The 22,041-nt window shown below is 48.1% G+C and overlaps 2 protein-coding genes across 2 annotated transcripts; one reads left to right on the forward strand and one right to left on the reverse strand.

Moving 5' to 3' along the window:
- Window positions 1–1,819: 1,819 nt before the first annotated feature.
- On the reverse strand, window positions 1,820–2,994 carry LOC142576627 (histone H1-like). Its single transcript, XM_075686834.1, has one exon. The coding sequence runs from the start codon at window positions 2,869–2,871 to the stop codon at window positions 2,299–2,301; it is 573 nt and encodes a 190-aa protein (XP_075542949.1). The 5' UTR covers window positions 2,872–2,994; the 3' UTR covers window positions 1,820–2,298.
- Window positions 2,995–11,939: 8,945 nt separating this feature from the next.
- LOC142576628 (histone H1-like) lies at window positions 11,940–16,700 on the forward strand. Its single transcript, XM_075686835.1, has one exon. The coding sequence runs from the start codon at window positions 12,020–12,022 to the stop codon at window positions 12,590–12,592; it is 573 nt and encodes a 190-aa protein (XP_075542950.1). The 5' UTR covers window positions 11,940–12,019; the 3' UTR covers window positions 12,593–16,700.
- The last annotated feature ends 5,341 nt before the right edge of the window (window positions 16,701–22,041 follow it).

A 22,041-nucleotide genomic window follows, 5' to 3' on the forward strand; every position in this document is an offset into this window, starting at 1 on the left:
TCACTGCCTCGGCAGTGAAGTTCTGCAAACCGCGCTCTGGCGTCGCCATGTCTGACTTTGCTTAACGGACATCAAGGGATGTGCTGCTCGCTACAAGTCATGTAAATGTGACTGTGTCAACCGCTCATTGTTCAGCGCTGAATGTGTATTTGGTGTGCTGTGCTTGAAACGAGTGGTGCAGCAGGGGTGAAGGAGGAGCAGAGTGGCGAGCACTTTTCTGTAGTGAAGGAGAGGTCGATGGCTGTGCTCACCCCTCAGCGGCCGTAGGTGGGTCCTCCACTGTTTAGAATCACCAGTCCGGCTCTGCTGATGGCATCGCAAAGGTTTCGGCCTCGGCGGGAGCAGCTGAGGCTTCCCGTTTGTGGTGGGCGTCGCCACAGAGATCTGCCCGCCTGCCGAGGCGTAAAGCCAGCTGGACAAGAATGGAAAAGTCCTATGGCTTCCCAGGATGAATGTATATGCTCACCACGGGCATGTCTTGGTTGCCAAGACGCACCATGACAGCACAACACTCCAGGGGGCCTCCTACGACGTTGGCCACTGAAACCACAGCGTGCGCAAGGTTGCTCCGGACGTAGATGGCTGCCCAAGGCTTGCCAGTGTGGTGGGCGTCGACCAGGCACGGTGCATCAGTGCAGCCGCGTGTCGTGCAGGTGGTGGCACCTGAGTAGCCGGTGTATCCCGGGAGCCGCAGGTCCTCGGCCACAGCATACACCTCCTGCAGACCGAGTATGTCACACTCGCTCTGCAGAAGATGCAGGGTGACATCCACGTGTCGCTGCCGCAGAGAGTAAGTGTTCCACTGGAGAACGCTCGGGCAGCGGCGACCCTTCCTTGCTGTTGGCCGATCAGTCATGTTGGTTGGCTGGATGATGGCATGCCACTGCCTGCAGGCAGATGGACCACAGCGGGTGGTCAGCTGGCAGCACAGTGCTGACTGCTTGTCTGGTAAGCAGCAGGTTCGCTACCAGCTGATCCACAGTATTCTGGGCAGGGGGGAGCAGCAGTATCCTGTCTCCCGGCGGTGGGAGGCACGAGGGGCTGGTACCAGAGGCCTGGGTACAAAGATGGGTCCCTTCAGCACGTTGGCACAGGACCGCGCTGTGGGTAAAGAGGACTGGCAAAGGCCCCCATATTTTCTCTCGCACCCGTTCATACTCGCGCCTGCGCAGAAACGTCGAGCGCTGCGAAAAACGCCCTGTTGTATGACACGTTGCGTCGGCGTTCTGCGGCATCTGACGCCCTTTCTCTTCCTCTACTTTCATTCCCGCTCCCCCCATGTGCAGCGCGGTTGAGGTGTCCACAACTGAGAGACAGTTACTGCGCTGCACTTTACCCCAATTTTTCCTCCCCAACAAGAACTGCTCTCTCTCTCCCTGACGGGTAGCAGAAAATAGCATCCTTTTCCCCTCCCTCCGAATCACTATATATATATATATATATATATATATATATATATATATATACATAAGGCAATCGTAAAGATGCGTCCATATCGTTCAGCGGCGGGGCACCGTAACAGGACGTGCTCGAGCGCCTCCACATTGGTACACTGGACGCAAAAGGGGCTGCCCGTGCCTTGGAGGCAATGTGTCCTGTCGGCGGTGCGCTGGCAGCCGCGGCCCTTGCGCGGCCGCCGGAGACAGGACGGTGCGGGTGACGCGATCGCAGCATACCGGCCACGGTGTGGCCATAAAGAACGGTGTGGCGGGCGATGTCGAACGGTCTCACGAGTCGCGACTTCTGGGTGAGCCTCCTTTGCCAGCCGCTCTGTTTCCGCGTATGCCGATGTGTGAAGGCACCCACAGGAAAACGAGGACACGCTCGCAGAGGCCGTCGAGCTTATATTCGAACTTGTGCATCGTATCTGCGTAACTTTTCACAAATGTTTGCGCTCCAGAGCGATGCTAGGAGCATAACAAAATTGAATATGGTATGTACAAATAAGTTTACTCGCAGTTTTCTGTTAAGCCGTGTTGCATTATTCAGTAGTGCACTGTACATGCCGCATCGCATAAGCTGAATTTAGGTGCAGTTGCGCTGTCCTCGAAGGTGGGGGATTCGCGCAGAGGAGCGCGCACGGGCAAGAAGTCCGCGACCTGGTTGTTATTTGAGATCGGAGCCCATGGTTACGGCGTCGCGAGAGATCGATGGGGGTCCGCGAATGACCGGGCGAAAACGAGAGGTCACGGGGGTCGGAGCATCGCGGTAAACGGCTCCGCCGAGGCAGACGTTTTGGGTGGCCCTGACGAGGGCCGTTTGTGTGTGCCCGTGGGGCTGACTCGTGGAGGCCGAGCTTTACTTCTTGGCTGCCTTCTTTGGGGTGGCCGCCTTCTTGGCCGCCGGCTTCTTGGGTTTCTTGGGCAGCGACGCCTTCTTCTCGGCCTTGGGTTTCTTTGCTGGCTTGGCCTTCTTGACCGCCACCTTCTTGGGGGCCTTTTTGGGAGACTTCTTGGGAGTCTTCTTGGCGGGCTTCTTGGCGGCTTTCTTGACGACTCCTGCAGCCTTGGCCTTTTTCTTCTCGCCCGCAGCGGCGCCCGCAGCCAGCTTGAACGAACCGCTGGCGCCCTTGCCCTTGGTCTGGACCAGCGCGCCCGAGGTGACGGCCGACTTGAGGTACTTGCGGATAAACGGCGACAGCTTCTCCACGTCCACCTTGTAGGTGGCCGCCATGTGCTTCTTGATGGCCTGCAGCGACGACCCTCCGCGCTCCTTCAGCTCGCCGATGGACGCGTTCACCATGGCCGACACCTTGGGGTGGCTGGCCGTGGTGCGGGGCTTGCCGGCTCCGCGCGCAGCCTTCTTCTTGGGGCTCTGGGGTGCCGACGACGCGGCCGGCGCTGCTGCGGCTGTGCTCGTCTCCTCAGCCATGACTGCTGCGAGAAAGAAAATGCTACCGGCACGGACAAAAAAACCTGTGCGAACGCTACGAGAGCAACCGACGAAGTGGCTTGTGACGGTCGTCCGGGTACGCGGCTTCCCGGCGGCGGCGGCGAAAAAAGCGCGCTCGTCGCTCATTGGCACAAATCGTGCTGCCGACCGGCCAATCGCGCGAGGCCGCAAGCCCGCGGGTCTCTACGATGCTGGAAATGTCGAAATTTCGTATCCGTTCACTTTTCGAGACTAGAAATGCCGCAAAAGATAGCTTTACAACGCCAACTACTTAGCACAGCCTGATGTATCGAACTCCTGGCTACCTGTAGAACCAAAATTGAACACTGTGACGCAGCGCGTTACAATTTCGTACGCACCAAACTACAACCATAGCATAGAAGACGCTATCGCTACGGTATTCACGTTTGCTCTTCGATACACTGGTTTCGGTGTCTAATCCACCTATCGTGTCACGATGACATCATTGGTCGATGCTGAACAGGCGACTCGCAAATTCTGGCTCAAATACAACCCGTTGGACCTCAGGTTGCCCGAATGAAAGCGCAAACTGCGCCGTACTCCGACGTCAGCGTTGTGTTTCTCGGGTCGCAGTTCGGGACCATTTCGGGCCCTAGTTTCACGCCTTGTGCCGCTTCGACCGTCCGCAACGGCGGCCCAGCATATAGGGCCGCGTTCAGGCACTTTCTCGGCTCGGCTCGAAAGTGCGGGAAAGTCCCAGGCGATCTGAAAGCGCTGCTTGCAGCACGAAAAAGCCTGCGCGGCAACATTCTGGGCGCCGCAGCAGGGCAACGAAGCATCGCGCCGGCTTGTCTCGAACACGGATTCGCAGGTCTGATCTCCCAGTTGCAATCAGTAGCGAATCCCAGTTCTGGGCTGCAACGCGAGCCCCTCCAGGAGCAGTTGAGGCCCGCTGCGCAAGCACACGCACCGACCGCGCGCTGTCTGGGGATGGGCCGGCTCAGCCTCACCGGCAATGTGCACCGATTTTGTGGAAGTGTACAAAGAGCGAAGATGTTTTTTTAGCTAGCAGTAGTAATTAAACTTAATAAGATCAGAATCAGAACCAGTTTATTTTTTTTTTCCTTAAGGAAAGGAAAAATGGACCCCAGACAGAAAGTTGCTCATTGAGCAGCTTGACGAGGCCTGAGGCCCTACAGGCAGTGGCAACAGCGGCAAAACAGCAGTGTATGTTGTACACGCATACTAGAAGAAAAAGAAAATAAAGCAACTCGAGAAACGAAAAAAAAGAAAGAAAGAAACTGTTCGCACCAAGCTGTGACGAACGAGGAAAAAAAAATATTTACATATACATACATCAATAACAAACCAATATTGTACACTGACATGTTATATTCACACGTACACACGCAAACACCCGTAGAAGTAGCGCGCATACGCCCCTATATATACATATATGTACACCTACATATACATTTACATATACACGCGTACATGGCATATATACACACACCATTCAAGTGCACACAAATCTGTTTCACATTAAGCTATACTGTTTAAAAAGTACTCAATTAGAGCACGTTTATTTATTGCGGGGCCATCAAATAAGGTTGTATTATTGTTCAGGGTGTAAGGTATTATATACTTTAACATTTGTTGACCGCAATTCGTTCGAGTTTTGGGAAGACACCACTTTTCTAATTGTCGAGTGTTGGCTGCCGGTACACGTTCCTTGAGCGCTGATATTCTGATAAGGAAGTTAGTACGAAACGTGGTTTTAGTGGTGAATGAAGAAACAATATTGAATGTGCGGTAGCATAACACTGATGGGCAGAATTTTTAACCGAATAAAAAGCGGTTTGGACTGTGCGCAGTACTCTTCCTCTGCAATGACACGAATCGCTTTCTTTTGCAGGCTCACAATTCTATTCATGTTAGGCGGTGATGCCGTGCCCCAAACAAGATGACAACATGCAATGTGTGATTGAAATAATGAAACATATATCTGTTTTTTAATGTGCACTGGAAGAATGCCACGACACCGGGAAAGTGCTCCAACAGCTTTAGATAAACTTAGGGATACGTAATTAGTGTGCTCAGTTCATCAAAGGTGCTCATCAAATACAAACCCAGTGTTTTATGGTGGCTAACGACCTCAATAATATTATTGCCTAGGTTAATGGTTAAGTTAGTCCCTATGTGACGATTTATAGCGCGGAAAATAACAGCCTTTGACGTAGTTGTATTTATTTTGAGATTGTTTAATTTAGACCAATTTAAAAGGCTGTTTAGGGCATTGTTTGCTTTTGAAATTATTTCTGTAGCCGATTTCTGTAGCCGAGATGTATAGATTAAAGGTAGTACAAGCCTACGCTCCAACATCTAGTCACGATGATGAGGAAGTGGATAAGTTTTATGAAGTTGTACTTGAATTAGTGATGAGAAAAGTGCAAACTCAGTGTACTGTAATAATGGGCGACTTCAATGCAAAAGTGGGGGAAAAGCAGGCTGGTGAACAATTAAGCCATTGGCAACTAAGGCATGTATTCTAGGAACGCTAGAGGAGAAATGCTGGTCGAATTCGTAGAAAGGAATAAGCCGTGAATAATGAACACCTTTTTCAGGAAGCGTAGCAACAGAAAGTTGACCTGGAAATGCCCTAATGGTGAAACAAGAAATGAAATTGATTGTACACTGTCTGCCGATACCAGCATAGTGCAGGATGTTCATGTGTTAGCTAGGGTAAAGTCCAGTGATCATAGGTTAGTCAGATTTAAGATTCACCTCAATTTGGAGAGAGAAAGAGTATAATCGGTCAAGCCAACCTAGAGGCAGTAAAGGTAAAAGCAGATAAATTCAGGCTGGTACTTGCAAACAAATATGCAGCCTTAGAACAGAGGGATAAAGATGATATAGAGGTACCGTTGTCAGATGGGAAGAGGACTTGGCAACCAGAGGCGCCGCGTCCCAGAGCTTTCATGTACTCATCAACCCAGCATCATTCGATACATTGACCCCGGTACTCCCCCACAACCCGGGCTGACTGGGTGGGGGGACTTGGTTCGGGCCAACGGTCCTTCCCGGACAAGGGGGCTGTTGTGGTGCAGTCCAACTGAGGGACTGCACTCAACACACAAACAGCCATGTCGGTCTTGCAGGGCACAAGCCTGACTGACCCTCGGACTGCCCTGACGCAAAAGAGGTCAAGGCATACAACCATGGAGACCACCAAAGCCGTCCGCGGAGCAGCGCGACCACTTGAGGGTGCACCACCACCGGTTCCAGCTCTGGGTTCCACTGAGCCAAACAAAACCCCGTAGATCGACTGGCGCACACGGCCGAGTCGTACGACCTTTGGAGCATGCATCATAACTTAATGGATAGCTTTCCACCTGACTCGTCAAAAATCACGGCAGGACGAGCCCACACTTCGATAAACTTCTTCTCGCCCAAGCGGTGCCGCTCCCGGGTGAGGTGGAACCAGACCTCCTTCCGTGCTTTCGCAAGCACTTCGTGAAGGCCCGGTGCCCGACCCCCGAAAATTGCATCGCAGCGTGCCAGCCAAACTTGGTATGAGCACTCGGCGAGGAGAAGCACGAACTGGTTGATCGCCTGATTGGGCAAAGGGTGCAAAAATCGGACTGTCTCATGAGGAACGCCTGGAAGCCTAAATAGACTAGCAACTCTTTGGAGAAGAGCTGCAGGAAGCAAACACTGCGTAAAGATATGAACTGAGTCCTCACGAGCGCCACAGAAAGGACACACTCCACGAGCCGGGATGGCTGTGAAGGGCCTGTAGCTCAACGGCAGGCACCCTCGCGCCAGGCGGTACATAAAGGTGGCTCGCCTGGCGTCGAGGAAACCGGCCGTAATGAGCTTCCAGTTTGGCCTGTGAATCGACAGGTCGTACCTTTGGCAATGTGGGGGGAGTCCTGGGGTGAGGATATCCACTAACTCTTGGAGTGGAGCTGAAACTACGTCGATGCCTGGGTGAACCTTGCGGAGGCTTACCAAAGAGTTGGCAGCCGCCGCATAAATGGTGGACGGGGTAATTAATGAAACCGTAACTAGGCTGGCTTCAGAGGCAGCAAGTGAAGTGGGAGGCAAGGCAACCAATATATAGGCAAGCTCTCCCAAGTTACAAAGGACCTAATAAAGAAACGACAAAAAAAAAATGAAAGTGTCCAACTCAAGAGATAGATAGAATTCGCGGAACTGTCAAAACGGATCAACAAGGCGAAAATAAGGGATATTCGAAACCATGACGTGAGAAAGACTGAATCCGTAAAAAATGGACGCAGCCTGAAATCGGTGAGAAAGAAACTTGCCATAGGACAAACCAAGATGTATGCACTGAAAGATAAGCAGGGTACTATTATCAACAATCTCGAAGATATAGCAAAAGCAGCGGAAGAATTCTATACTGACCTGTACAGTACCCAGAGGAGTCAGGATACCTTAATTAGAACAAGTATAATGAACAGGATACAGAAACTCCTCCTATGACTAGCGATGAGGTCAGAAGGGCCTTGATAAGTGCAGCGCCGTAACTGTCTGTGAGAGGAGGACAACAGCACTGCACGGTGAAAAAGGGGTGTGGCGAGGAAACGATGAGAGCCCGAGACCCTGGAGCACCTCCTGCTGGCCTGCCCTGCCTACCTGCAGCAGCGTGACCGTCTCCTGCAGGAGTTCCGACGACTGGGGCTTCCTTCTACACGACAGGAAGACATCCTCTTCCCTGGTCGTAGCGAGCTACCAGCCCTCCTGAGTGTCGTCGAGTACCTCGACTCGTCGGGGCTCTCGGCGAGACTCTAGGATTTTCTCCAAAGACGCATAGCCTCACGGCTACCCAAACCACTCTAGGCTACTCGAACTGCCCCAATCATCTGGCTCCTGCTGGATCACCGCTCCCTGGCCTTTCACCAGATCACCAATCCTACCGGACCCACTGGGCCCTTCCTGCCGGACTACTCATCCGCTGCCATGGCGACCCTTTAACCCTCTACTCTCCTATCTCCTTTGCTCCCACTATCCCCCCTCACCCCCGTTGGCGCTGAGCCGTGCTCCCGCAAGGGCTGCAGAACACAGCGACAACCTTTCCTTACCCCTTCAAGAACCACTTCAAGAGGAAACGATGAAGGAGAGAGTCGTAGCGGCATTACGTAATCAATGAATAGAGGCCGGTTAGGTCGATATCTTGTAAAATGTATACAGAGAATCCACAGCTGGTGCCTTAACTCTACACAAGTAGGACGATACCTGTAAAGAAAGGGGTCAGACAAGGAGACACAATCTCTCCAATGCTATTCACTGCGTGCTTGGAAGTAGTATTCAAGCTGTTAAATTGGGAAGGCTTAGGAGTAAGGATCGACGGCGAATATCACAGCAGCGTTCGGTTTGCAGATGACATTGTTCTATTCAGCAACACTGCAGGCGAGTTACAACAAATGATTGAGGACCTTAACAGAGAGCGTGTAAGAGGGGGTTGAAGATTAATAGGCAGAACACCAAGATAATGACGATTAGCCGGGAAAGGAACACGAGTTTATTATCGCCAGTCAGCCTCTAGAGTCTGTGAAGGAGTATGTTTACCTAGGTCAATTAATCACAGGGAACCCTGATCATGAGAACGAAATTCACAGAAGAATAAAAATGGGTTGGATCGCATACGGCAGACATTGTAAGCTCCTGACTGGAAGCTTACCATTATCACTGAAAAGGAAGGGGTACAATCAGTGCATTTTACCAGTGCTGACATATGGAGCAGAGACTTGGAGGCTGATAGAGAAGCTCGAGAAAAAGTTAAGGACTGCCCAAAATGCAATGGAACGAAGAATGCTAGGCACAACGTTGAGACAGAGAGAGAGCGGTTTGAATCAGAGAGCAAACGGGTATAAGCAATATTCTAATTGACATTAAGAGAAAAAAATGTAACTGGGCAGGTCATGTAATGCGCAGGTTAGATAACCGTTGGACCATTGGGGTTACAGAATGGGTACCAAGAGAAGGGAAATGCAATAGAGGACGGCAGAAGACTAGGTGGGGTGATGTAATTAGGAAATTTGAGGGCGCTAGTTGGGATCGGTTGGCGCGGGACAGGGGTAGTTGGAGGTCGCAGGGAGAGGCCTTCGTCCTGCTGTGGACATAAAATAGGCTGATGATGATGCTTCTGTTTTTCTTGTTCATCCGTCAGGCACCATACGGATATGTCGGTTCGCGAGCAATAAAAATCAATAATTCGGCGATCGGCACGACAGTTTAAACTCGATCATGCTGAGCATGCAAGTCATCTCTCGGCATCGGCATGTAGTAGTAACTGTGTTTTCTTTCCTTCTTTTTTCACGTAACATGAATGCACGGAGAGCTGTGAAGTAGCTGTAACTGCATGTCCAACTACATGTGCTGACACGTCAACGGTGAACCTTGTCGTTTTTCACTTTGACTGCGTGTAAAATGCGGACTTGCAGGTTTAACAAGCGCACACAAAAAAGACAAGTTGTTGTTGCTACTTCAAAACATGGCTCGTACCGACGAGGGTCATCGGCTACACTGTGTAGAATGAAGCGAACACTCGACATTCCAAAAGGGTTAAACGCGAACACAGAGCGCGGTGCGCTCCACGTTCGGTACCCTATAGCAGCGTAGCCTTCCGGGTGCTTCAGTGAATGTGCGCAGAGCACTAATCATCGAACCATGGCTTGTGCCCAAATGACAGGCGCCAGAAGGCAAAATGTTTGGTGTTGTAAGTGCTAAACCTAATTTTCTAGTCTAAAAAACAGGAACATTTTGCGAAAGGAGGAGGAGTGGTGGCAAGAAAGGAAGAAATGGCCAATAAGTTTCTGGTTCATTACAGAAAGAACAGCGGTTAGTAGTGGATAGACCAGATCTATATGGAGGTAAAAATTTAGGCGGGGAACTCGACAGCGGAAACTTGCTAACGTCACCTCTCATTGGCGTGAAAGGCATTTGCTGGTGTTCCACTGAAACTTTAGATGTTGAAAATCATGTGCAGAAAGTATGGATGAGTCACTACAAGTCCAGAATAAAAGGCGTTTGAATCTGGCTCCTATTATAAAAGGGAAATCAAGAAGTACATTTAAAACCGGACCATTTAGCGATGACGATGCGAGCGAGTCAGCTGATTCATGTAAAAAGATTCCGCTATGCCCGGGGACTCAGACAAAGCGGACTTCAGACAAATAGTCTGGGGCTAGTGTCGAAAATATGCTCAACAGGTGTGACCGACTAGTGCAAGTTAAATGTGTACAGACCGAAAGCGCGCCTGTAACCACTACTGCCTTTTGACCCAATTTTCGGATGGCCAAAATTAGCATAAGGAATGGATCAAGGAATGTTTAAAGGAGGCGATATTAGTTGGAGTGCGGTGCCGAAGAGGCACACATTATGAGAATGTGCCTCTTTGGCGAGGCGATAGGCCATTACCATCGACTGCGACGTGCGAAGGAACCCATTGGAGAACTGCTGTGTGATAGAGATATCCTTCCCTTATTTTTTAACCTCTGTTATGTCCACTTCGGATAAAAGACAGAGAAGTTTAGTTTGGTCCAGTTGGCGCTTGTCTTGTGTGTGCGCTTGTTAAACCCGCAAGTCCGTATTTTGCACACAGTCATAGTGAAAAACTACAAGGCTCGGCGTTGAGGTGTCAGCAGATGTAGCTAGACATGCAGTTACAGCTGTTCTACTACTTTACGTGCATTCATTTTAACAGAAAAAAAAAGGACAAGAAAACACAATGTGTGTGTGAAGTGATTTTAGAGAGAATGGAAGAGATAAGTGCAGTGCGGTAACTGTCTCTCACAGGAAGACACCTCAACAGCACTATTACATGTAGATGCCAGGAGATGATGATTTGCAGGCTCGGCATGATCGAGTTTAAACTGCCGTGCCGATTGCCGAAGTATTGAGTTTTATTGCTCGCGAACCGTACGGTGAGTGACAGATGATCAAGAAAAAGAGAAGCATAATTAACTCAAACAAAGCTACACATCACAGATCACAAGACTGCAGTTTCATCGTAGTTTACACAGCGTGTTTTATAACTGTTTTGCTGATGGTCCGCTCCGTACCTGTTGTTCTAGACAAAAAAAAAGAAAAAAAAAGAAACATGGTTCTTCGCTCTTTGTACACTTCCACAAAATCGGTGCACATTGCCGGTGAGGCTGAGCCGGCCCATCCCCAGACAGCGCGCGGTCGGTGCGTGTGCTTGCGCAGCGGGCCTCAACTGCTCCTGGAGGGGCTCGCGTTGCAGCCCAGAACTGGGATTCGCTACTGATTGCAACTGGGAGATCAGACCTGCGAATCCGTGTTCGAGACAAGCCGGCGCGATGCTTCGTTGCCCTGCTGCGGCGCCCAGAATGTTGCCGCGCAGGCTTTTTCGTGCTGCAAGCAGCGCTTTCAGATCGCCTGGGACTTTCCCGCACTTTCGAGCCGAGCCGAGAAAGTGCCTGAACGCGGCCCTATATGCTGGGCCGCCGTTGCGGACGGTCGAAGCGGCACAAGGCGTGAAACTAGGGCCCGAAATGGTCCCGAACTGCGACCCGAGAAACACAACGCTGACGTCGGAGTACGGCGCAGTTTGCGCTTTCATTCGGGCAACCTGAGGTCCAACGGGTTGTATTTGAGCCAGAATTTGCGAGTCGCCTGTTCAGCATCGACCAATGATGTCATCGTGACACGATAGGTGGATTAGACACCGAAACCAGTGTATCGAAGAGCAAACGTGAATACCGTAGCGATAGCGTCTTCTATGCTATGGTTGTAGTTTGGTGCGTACGAAATTGTAACGCGCTGCGTCACAGTGTTCAATTTTGGTTCTACAGGTAGCCAGGAGTTCGATACATCAGGCTGTGCTAAGTAGTTGGCGTTGTAAAGCTATCTTTTGCGGCATTTCTAGTCTCGAAAAGTGAACGGATACGAAATTTCGACATTTCCAGCATCGTAGAGACCCGCGGGCTTGCGGCCTCGCGCGATTGGCCGGTCGGCAGCACGATTTGTGCCAATGAGCGACGAGCGCGCTTTTTTCGCCGCCGCCGCCGGGAAGCCGCGTACCCGGACGACCATCACAAGCCACTTCGTCGGTTGCTCTCGTAGCGTTCGCACAGGTTTTTTTGTCCGTGCCGGTAGCATTTTCTTTCTCGCAGCAGTCATGGCTGAGGAGACGAGCACAGCCGCAGCAGCGCCGGCCGCGTCGTCGGCACCCCAGAGCCCCAAGAAGAAGGCTGCGCGCGGAGCCGGCAAGCCCCGCACCACGGCCAGCCACCCCAAGGTGTCGGCCATGGTGAACGCGTCCATCGGCGAGCTGAAGGAGCGCGGAGGGTCGTCGCTGCAGGCCATCAAGAAGCACATGGCGGCCACCTACAAGGTGGACGTGGAGAAGCTGTCGCCGTTTATCCGCAAGTACCTCAAGTCGGCCGTCACCTCGGGCGCGCTGGTCCAGACCAAGGGCAAGGGCGCCAGCGGTTCGTTCAAGCTGGCTGCGGGCGCCGCTGCGGGCGAGAAGAAAAAGGCCAAGGCTGCAGGAGTCGTCAAGAAAGCCGCCAAGAAGCCCGCCAAGAAGACTCCCAAGAAGTCTCCCAAAAAGGCCCCCAAGAAGGTGGCGGTCAAGAAGACCAAGCCAGCAAAGAAACCCAAGGCCGAGAAGAAGGCGTCGCTGCCCAAGAAACCCAAGAAGCCGGCGGCCAAGAAGGCGGCCACCCCAAAGAAGGCAGCCAAGAAGTAAAGCTCGGCCTCCACGAGTCAGCCCCACGGGCACACACAAACGGCCCTCGTCAGGGCCACCCAAAACGTCTGCCTCGGCGGAGCCGTTTACCGCGATGCTCCGACCCCCGTGACCTCTCGTTTTCGCCCGGTCATTCGCGGACCCCCATCGATCTCTCGCGACGCCGTAACCATGGGCTCCGATCTCAAATAACAACCAGGTCGCGGACTTCTTGCCCGTGCGCGCTCCTCTGCGCGAATCCCCCACCTTCGAGGACAGCTACAGTAGTACGGACAGCGCGCTTAACTGCATCTAAAATAGCGGCCGCTGTCGTGGCCTGTACGCTGCGATCGCGTCAGCCGGACCCTCGTGTCGCCGGCGGCAATCCACCGCAGTTGCGGCCGCGCAAGGGCCTCTGCTGCGAGCGGGATAGGTTTCGCAAGGAAAGCTTTGCTCTAACATGTATAAGCGGGCATGTGTAAGACGTGCATCCTTAGATAATTTTGAGAATATTATGGAGTTTATTTGAGGCAAGTAATTACATCTGATGCATACAATTGCCATCGTTTTCATCTTGCGCAACATGTAATGCAATGTGTCATGCACCATTGACAAGGTGTGCTGTAATGCAAACACAATCTTAGGTGGATGCATAGGGAGTGAGTGATGATGTAGCAGCGATGATGTGCGTGCACAAAAGACCCATTGAGTATTGTGTGCTATTCCGTTAAGAGGTGTTTGCATTTTATAGAAAACAATGGGCTGACGTATGTATAGGTTTTATGAAATATAATCCGAAAGCCTTAAGTCCGGTTCAATGATACAGAAACCATCAGCAGTGACTCGTACCTCTCGTAATTCAGAGGCTACAAGCACTCTGCAAAGTCAAGCATGCAGTGCATACATTCATTCAATTCACATGTACGACGTACAGAGACGTGGTGTCTATTCGAGTGGTACAAAAGAAAACCACGTGACCTCAACGGTACATACCCCTGTAAGGCTGAGGCTACAAGTGCTTACCAAAGTGACGCAAACAGTGCATACATTCAGTGAAATCACTCTTACAACACAGAACAGCATACACTTCAATCTCCTGCTGATAGAAACTGTGCAAGTCTGACACTGCTATATGAGCGCTCGAAGCCGCAGCTAAGCGTCGAAAACGAGCCGAACTGCAAACGCAGCAACGTGATGATGCGAGACCGCACATTACCAAGTGTGTAGCAACGAGACCTTCATTTGAGGGATCGCCAGCTGTTTGTGCGCAGGCGCGAGAAAGTCGGGGCTTTTGCTCCTTGAATATTTGACTCTGCCTAGGCTTTACGGAGGAGGTTTCTTTGCGTGTTTTGTATGGGTTTGTCCCCTAGACATGACGGAGTGCGGTTGAGTTTACGCTCCGCCGCTGGCTGCCTGCGCGGCGAGGTAGTGGGCATGGATGTTCCATTTGGTGGTCGCTGTGTCTGAAGGGGCAAGGTTCTGACTGGTGTTATATAAGTCGCGGGTCGCTTTTTTGTCGCAACGATAGATGGATTTTTTACAAGCACTGCTCCATGAGGGCACATGTAACCGGCAGGAGTGCACCTGAGGCTATAATAAAGCAGGCAGCGCAGGGTCTCCAGGGCACCCAAGGGGTAGTGGGGCGATCAAAGGTGCAAGCAGGGCGGCTCGTGGATTGGTGCCGCGGAGGCTGAAGCGTGCCAGGGGGTCTCCGCATAAAAAAAATTGGCTGTCCGATGTCGCTGACAACCTATCTTATACAGCCCCGGCACGCCTTGCGGCGCTGGTTTTGAGTGAGTCATCGTCACCGGCGGCCTTTTGGCCACTTGCGTTCAACCACGGTTGCTAAGGGGCTCTGCCTTCTAGAGTTTTAATATATGCGGCCCGGGCTCTACTACGGCTGCTACTGATCCCACAGAAACATCTGTGATGTTATATACAAGGTACATCGCCGTAAGGTGTGAGAAAGCTATGATCTGCCACGACTGATTTAGATAGATAGAATAAACTTTATTGTTCTACGGATAAGGTGATCTACCCACCCCCCGACACGCAGGTCAGGGGGCGAGTGCTGCCGCCTCAGATGCAGGCTGAAAGGTCTTGGGTCCCAGCAGCCTCTTCAGCCAATTGGACGAGCCGGAGCTGGAGCTCAGAGTCCGAGCTGCGCAGCAGGGTCTCCCAGGTGTCTCTACTACCTATTTTGTGCGTTCCCCAGGAGAGTACGGACATTCCCATATTATGTGGTCGAGGGTCCCTATCGCTCCTGGCCTCGGGGAACATGTGGTTCGCCATAACCAGATGCGGATACGTATAAGTTTGTAGTCGTCTCCACGCGACTGCTTGTCTGTTGTTTAATTTTGGGTCTGGCGGGGATACTTAGCCCGAGCGCCGCAGGTGCTACACAGTTCATCCGACACAGTGGTCGCCAAATCGGGTGTCAGTGTCCGCTGCTTTACCTATTCTACCGTGCCGGCAGCCAGCGTCCGAGCGTAAACAAACTGGACCATGCCGGCACGCCTAGGGACAAACGTATACAACACGCGCTAACCTTCTCCGTAGTGCCTAGGCAGAGTCATATGTTCAAGGAGCAAAAGCCCCCAGGTTTTCTCTCATGCCCGCTCTTACTCGTGCCTGTTCATAAACAGCTGGCGATCCTTCAAATCAACGTCTCGTGTGTGTAGCAGGCTTTCACCTTCACATGGTACAGCAGTGTAACGTGCCGCAGAACTCGTGCATGATTAAACAAAGGTGTGCTCAATGGCACTACATACAGGCGAGATATCAGCTTGGCAGCAGCCATGCAATACTGTGGAGGCAGGTTAGTCAAAGAAAGCTTCACTTCAAAAATTGTGTGCGTTGCACAAGTAATGTGGTATGTAACTCAAGAAACAATGAGCGCATGTACATTAGTTGAAAGCCACACACACACAAAATGCTAAGCCGGCCTTTGTTAGTGATTATGGCAATAAAATACGTATTGTTGGCTTGTACAAGGGTACTAGGAGATTGTCTTATGTGATTGTCTTGACAAACTAGACCTCAATAATTTGTGTTCATGATCTCGCCTGGCTGTCACAGTAGCTTGAGAAGAGTCGTGAAAGCAGCAGCAAGCATTTAATTACCCATGTGTATCGGTGGTTTAACCAGAGTACAATCTCTCCGGAGAACATAAAAAATAACATTACGTCAGAACCCATCACATGATGACTGCTGATGGTAACGCGCTTAGCATTCAAGCTATGTAGTGACACACCGTATTGCTGTAGTCATGTTTATCTAAAATTTGTAGTGCTCATTCCGCGACTTGTGTTGCTTTCGCTACTATATGCGGCATGCACTGTCTCCAGTGTTGGCTTGCTTTTGTACGGCACTCGCTTGCCAAAGACCAAGATCTCCCATGAGCTTGACGGCATGACGATTGCTGTATGACAAGTATGCAGCGACAAAAAATAAAGGACGTTGATGGCACGACAGAGGTATTGTGATGACTGCAGCATAATGGTAATGAGATGACAATGGTATAACATTGGCAGCGTGACGATGGCACGAGGACAATGGATGATGATGAGAGTGACCAACGTGCTATGACGATGATGGAAATTAAGACCGTGATGACGATAGCATGACACTGTATGAGTGCACTGGGATGACAATGGCTCTATTATGAAGACTATGACTACGATGGCGTGACGACAGTCGGATGACAAAGCTGGAATAATGACGATGCAGTGACCGTGATGGCGTCACGACCTAGCAGCCCCAGCTATTGGACAACTGGTTCACTGCTTTGGCATAGAAGGCGCGATGACATCGTGACAATATTCGGATGACGACGATAGAGTCACCATGGCATCACGAGCACTTATTGGCCCAAATTGGTAGACAACTTGGGCCACTGGGTCAGCGTAAGTGGCTAGCTAGATAGATAGGCAAGGAGGAGAAAAGCAGAGGGCAGGGAGGTTAACCAGAATAACGTCCGGTAGGCTACAAGATAGGCAGGTTCGAAGTAGGCACAGAATACTGTTCGCATTTGTATCATTTTCTTTCATAGTTATTGTGAGTGTTTTGTTATACGAGGACATCTTTAGTACAAAGACGAGAACACTGATACTCTATTCACAATGAAAAATATCAGACAAATGACATTTTTGTTCAAAAAAAATTATGATCATCAACCAAGGAAAACACTTCTCTCTGATAAAAGACATATAATGTATTTGTGTCCATGGCATTATACATGGTCGCAATTAAGATGGTATTACTGCTGGACCGAACTGTAGTAGTAACACAACTTGTCATCCCTGTAGTTTAGGGGGCATTTCATAGGTCTGACAGGAATGGTACCTCAAGAACTACTTATGTCTTCGATTTCCTTACCGGTACCAGCGTCCTTCCATTTCCGGTACTGTAAAATGTCAGAGCCCGTCTTTCAAAGAAAAAGATGTTGATGCGCAGTCTTTCAACACAGCATCCATTGGCACCTCAATGCCAACATCAGAATCACAATTTATTGTTAGAATTTGGGTCAAATTACATGTATTTAGTATGCAGGAGGAGGTCCCATAGTCAAAGACTGTATCGGGACCTCCTGTACAAGAATAGTTATGATAATTGACATCGCAAAGCAATAGTAGCATATAATAAGGTATTATACAAGCAACAGGAAATGGACGTTAACAGAGCAAAATACAGAATTCATTACAAATAATAACAAGGTTTAGCTTATCTCACAGTAACATAAAAAATTGCATGTGAAAAATATACCAGTAGTTTATTTACAAGAACAAAAACAATCAAAAAAGGCAAAAAAAGCGAGAAAGAACGAAAAAAAAAAAACTGTTACAGTAAATTTTCTGATTAGTTTGTCAATAATAAATGCATTTTGAGTTCCCTTTTGAATTGGTGTTAAGATCTTCTATTTTTCATAATGAGAGGAAGAGTGTTCCATACAGATATGGAAGTGAATTCCACGGTTTGTTTACCCTAGTTAGTGCGGATTCGTGGTAAAAGAAAATTGTTATTTAACGCGAATCTGGTGGTACTATTAGTTGTCAGGTTATATGGTGAAAATGTGATCGACGGTAACTCATTATGTAGAAGTCTGTGGAAAAAAATACCTAGGTTGTATGTAGTGAGCCCGGAAATAGTAAGGATGTTATTCTCGTGTAGTAGGGAAGTGGCATTAGAAGACCATGAACTATATGTAATTATTCTGATGGCTCGGTTCTGAATTGTTTGTAAAGACTTAATATGAGTATTATAGGTGTTTCCCCAACATATGATCCCATAAGTAATGTGAGAGTGGACGAAAGAGTGGTAAAGTGAGAGCAACGTGGTACGTGTGAAGTAAGGGCGTGCTTTAATTAAGATGCGTATACCATAAGCTATTTTCTTTTTTATGTGAGCAATATGATTGTGATATTTCAGATTACAGTCAAGTAGAACGCCAAGGAAAGATGAACATGAACTTGTATGAAGGCAGTGGGGACCAAGACTGATAGATGGAATGGACGCTATGTTTCGCTGATGTGAAGAGAATACAACAAATTTAGTCTTAGTTTCATTAATAGATAAAATGTTAATGTTACACCACCTCCAAATATTTTCTAAGTCAGCATTTAGTTTGTTAACGAGAGATGAGATATCTTTATGAAAGGTAAATATAGTGGTATCATCAGCGTACAGAATGCATTTTGTCGAAGAAAGACAATTAGGCAAATCATTAATATAAACTAAAAATAGGAGTGGCCCCAGGATGGAGCCCTGAGGCACACCGATGTTAGTAGTTCGCTGTCGAGAATAAGCACTGGAAACTGAAACAACTTGAACCCGGTTATATAAGTAGCTTTTTAGTAGCGAAAGGGCGGGACCGCAAATGCCAATTGCTTCGAGCTTAGAAAATAGGATATTATGATTAATGCTATCAAATGCTTGCATTAGATCAATGAAAACTGAGGCGGCGAGAAATCCATCGTCAATAAATTTTTTTAGTTGGTCCGTAAGATGAATAAGTGCCAGCTCTGTGGAATACCCAGGGCGAAAACCGAACTGAAATGGAGAGATGATATTAAATTTAGAGAGATATTTTGTTAGCCGTACTTCAATTAGTTTCTCAATAACTTTCCCAAAGAACGGCAGAATGGAAATAGGTCTGTAATTGTGCAGTAGTGAGTTGTCGCCTTTTTTAAAAACTGGGATAACTTTGCCACGCTTCAGTTCAGAGGGAAATAAACCTGTCCTGAATAATAAATTAACAATAAATGAAAGTATGTCTGAAATTAGGTGCGAGATAAGTTTAATGTTAGCAGGGTGGACCTCATCAATTCCAGCGCTTGTCACTTTTAGGTTATTTATAACGGAAGTTATTTCTTCTGGCGTTGTAGGAAATAAAAAGAATGAATGAGGTAGACGGTTCATGTTAATGTTTTCTGCAGGATTAGGTGGATTGTTAGGAAAGAAACAACTACTAAAAGCCTCAGCAATTTCAGCAGGGGAATCGAGCTCTACTCCATCCTTTAAAATTCTGGCTACCTGGTTTAGTCGTCTGTTATTTAAAAAGGAGTTGACAACCTCCCATTTCTTTTTGGTGTTATTAGCTGCCTGTAAAATTCTTTGCTCGAAATACAAACGTTTAGCTGTTTTTATTTTAGAGTTAACAGTGTTACAGAAGTTTTTATATCTGGCACGTAAGTTCATGTTAAATGGTTGCCTTTTAGTTTTCCTATATAAGTTACCCGTTTGCGCATTTGTGCTAATAACTTCTGTGAGAGCCATGGATTGTGAACAAATGACACATTTTTTTTGCATTTCTTTTTAGAGGTGAACTTACGGAAGTATGATGTAATTAGAGAAAAAAATATGGAAAAAGCTTTCTGTGGGTTATGTAGTGATTTAATTTCAGACCAGTTTGTATTAGCAACAGCAGTTATGAAGCCATCTTTATCAAGAACCTCTTTAGTATGTGAAAGTGGGTAAGGTCGTACATTAGAATTGAAACGTAAAAGCAGGGGGTAATGATCACTGATGTCGATGTGCAAAACTTTTGCCTCTGGTGAATGAAGCAGGTTAGAAAAAGCATGATCAATAAGTGAGCTTGTACCACAAGAGACTTCGCGTGTGGGCACATTGATTAAGCAATCATATCCGTAGCTGTGGAATAAACTAGTGTAGTTAATACAGATGGGTGATGCTTCATCGAGTAAATTAATGTTTATATCACCTATTATAACAACATTTTTATTTTCTAGAGATATAGTATGTAAAATATGATCGAGATTGGTACAGAATTCATTGACTGACGATGAGGGAGAACGGTAAATGCAGCCAAATATGAAGTTCTTGTTATCTTGAGTAAAAAAGCAGTTACTGATTTCAATCCAAACAGATTCGTACTTAGTAACGGTTAAAGATAGATCATGTCTTCTTTGATAAGCAATATTAGAAGAAACATATATGGCAGCACCACCGTGATTAGTCGTCAATCTGTTGCAGTATTCCAATTTATAGTTAGGGAAGCAATGCAAATTTTGTCATCGTCAGATAACCAGGTTTCAGTAATGGTAATTAGTGAAAACGGATTAGTTAGTGATGCGAGGAAATTATCGATAGCGTCGAAGTGTTTACGAAGACTCCTAGCATTAAAATGAATGATGGAATGAAATCCATTTAAGAAAGAATTCAATTGATCGGTTTCCAGTGTAGAAGCCATGTTTGTTGTGTCAATTGGTTAAACAATTTATGCCTAGTTTAATTTGGTTAAGTCGGATTCGTCACGAATACGCAGAACTTTGCTGCTAGTGGTCTTCCTAGCCTTAATTTGGCAGTTGTCCGTCCAAAGGAACATCCATTTTCTTTCTTTCTTCAAAGTTGGAGCCTTGGAGAAGAGAGCCTTGTTAGATGGGGTCAAATGCTCATTTACAAAAACGGGAGCGTTGGAAGAGCTGGAAAATCCAATGTCACTAAGACAGAGTTTAGCTTTACGTGCTTTACTAACAAAGTCAGCTTTCTTCGTTCTAGAATGAAAACGAGCGATGATGTTTTTCTGGTCATTAGATCTGGTGGGAACGCGATGAACAATGTCCAGATCGCTAGGCGATACTGGACAGCCAATTCTGTCCCCTACCGTTTGCATAATTGTAACGCAGTCCTCTCCTTGGGAACAGGGAACGCCTTTGACCTCGACATTGCTAAAGCGAGAGTACTGTTCTAGTTCCTCAACCTTGCGAGTCAATGACTGGTTCTGAGATTTCAGCTTGGAGTTCTCAACGATTAGTGTAGCATTTTGGCTACGTAGTTCTTCTATAAGTCCATTGAAGTGTTCAGTGCTTGTACTCAAGGAATCAAGTTCCTTTTTTAGTTCCACAACATCAATCCCAGACTCCTTCATCCTCAACAAGATCTTGCCAAAGACGAGTTCATGCGTGTTTTTAGCCATGTTGTTAATCTTCAGTTCCAGCTCCTCAATTTTTTTCGATAGTTCTGCATTCGTCGGCATGGTATGCGTATTAAAAACAGGCTCAGATAGAAAAAAAAAGAAACGCGATTGATGGCAGCAGCAGCAGTGGAGAGAAAAAAGAAAAAAAAAGAAAAAAAAGGATCAAAGTCTGAATACCTGCGCAAACAGAAGATTCTGGCTTAGATTTGGGTCATGCAATGCCGCTGCTGCCAATGAAGAGCAGGCGTCGATGTCGGCTCGTTTATAGGGCGCCCTGCGATCACAGCGAACTCCAGTGGTGATCTTGCCGATGCTGGGCGCAGGCCCCGATGAGGCTACGCAGTCGCAGATTCACCCCGTGGGGATGATGCAGCGCCTTCCAGGAAGCAAAGCGGTGGGACAGCACCACGAAGATGATCGCCGAAGAAACAGAGGCCGACAAGGAGAGCTGCGCAAACAGAAGATTCTGGCTTAGATTTGGGTCATGCAATGCCGCTGCTGCCAATGTGGTGGTACTCTTGCACTGCAAGGATCAATTTGCAACACACAAAGTGCGAGGTTGGGCTATAGTTGGTGCATAGCTGTTGATGTTTGTGGCACAAAATTAGGAAAGAAGGAACAGGCAGAAAGAGCACTAATGAAGTTGGCTGTTTGGAAGAGAGCATGCAAAATGGCCCACTGTAGAAGACATGTAGTTTAACAAAATGCGAGGTTGGGTTATAATTGGTGCATAGCTGTTGATGTTTGTGGCACAGAAGTTCAGAAAGAAGGAACAGGCAGAAAGAGCATCAATCCTGAACTTGATTGCTTTGAAGAGAATGTGCAAAAGGGGCCACTATATCCAGTGTATTGTGGATGTCAAAAAATTATAAATCTTTCTAATTGCTCACACACTAATGACATGCATAGGGAGATTAAAATGATAAAATGATTGCTCTAACAAAAGGAATAGCTTTATCCAACTAAACATTTGATAGAACAAAGAGTATCTCAAGGTTGTGGAATAATTGGGGGATTCACAAGAAATTGCAAAGGA

Source organism: Dermacentor variabilis, chromosome 3 (assembly GCF_050947875.1).
Source record: "Dermacentor variabilis isolate Ectoservices chromosome 3, ASM5094787v1, whole genome shotgun sequence".
Taxonomy (NCBI): Eukaryota; Metazoa; Arthropoda; class Arachnida; order Ixodida; family Ixodidae; genus Dermacentor; species Dermacentor variabilis.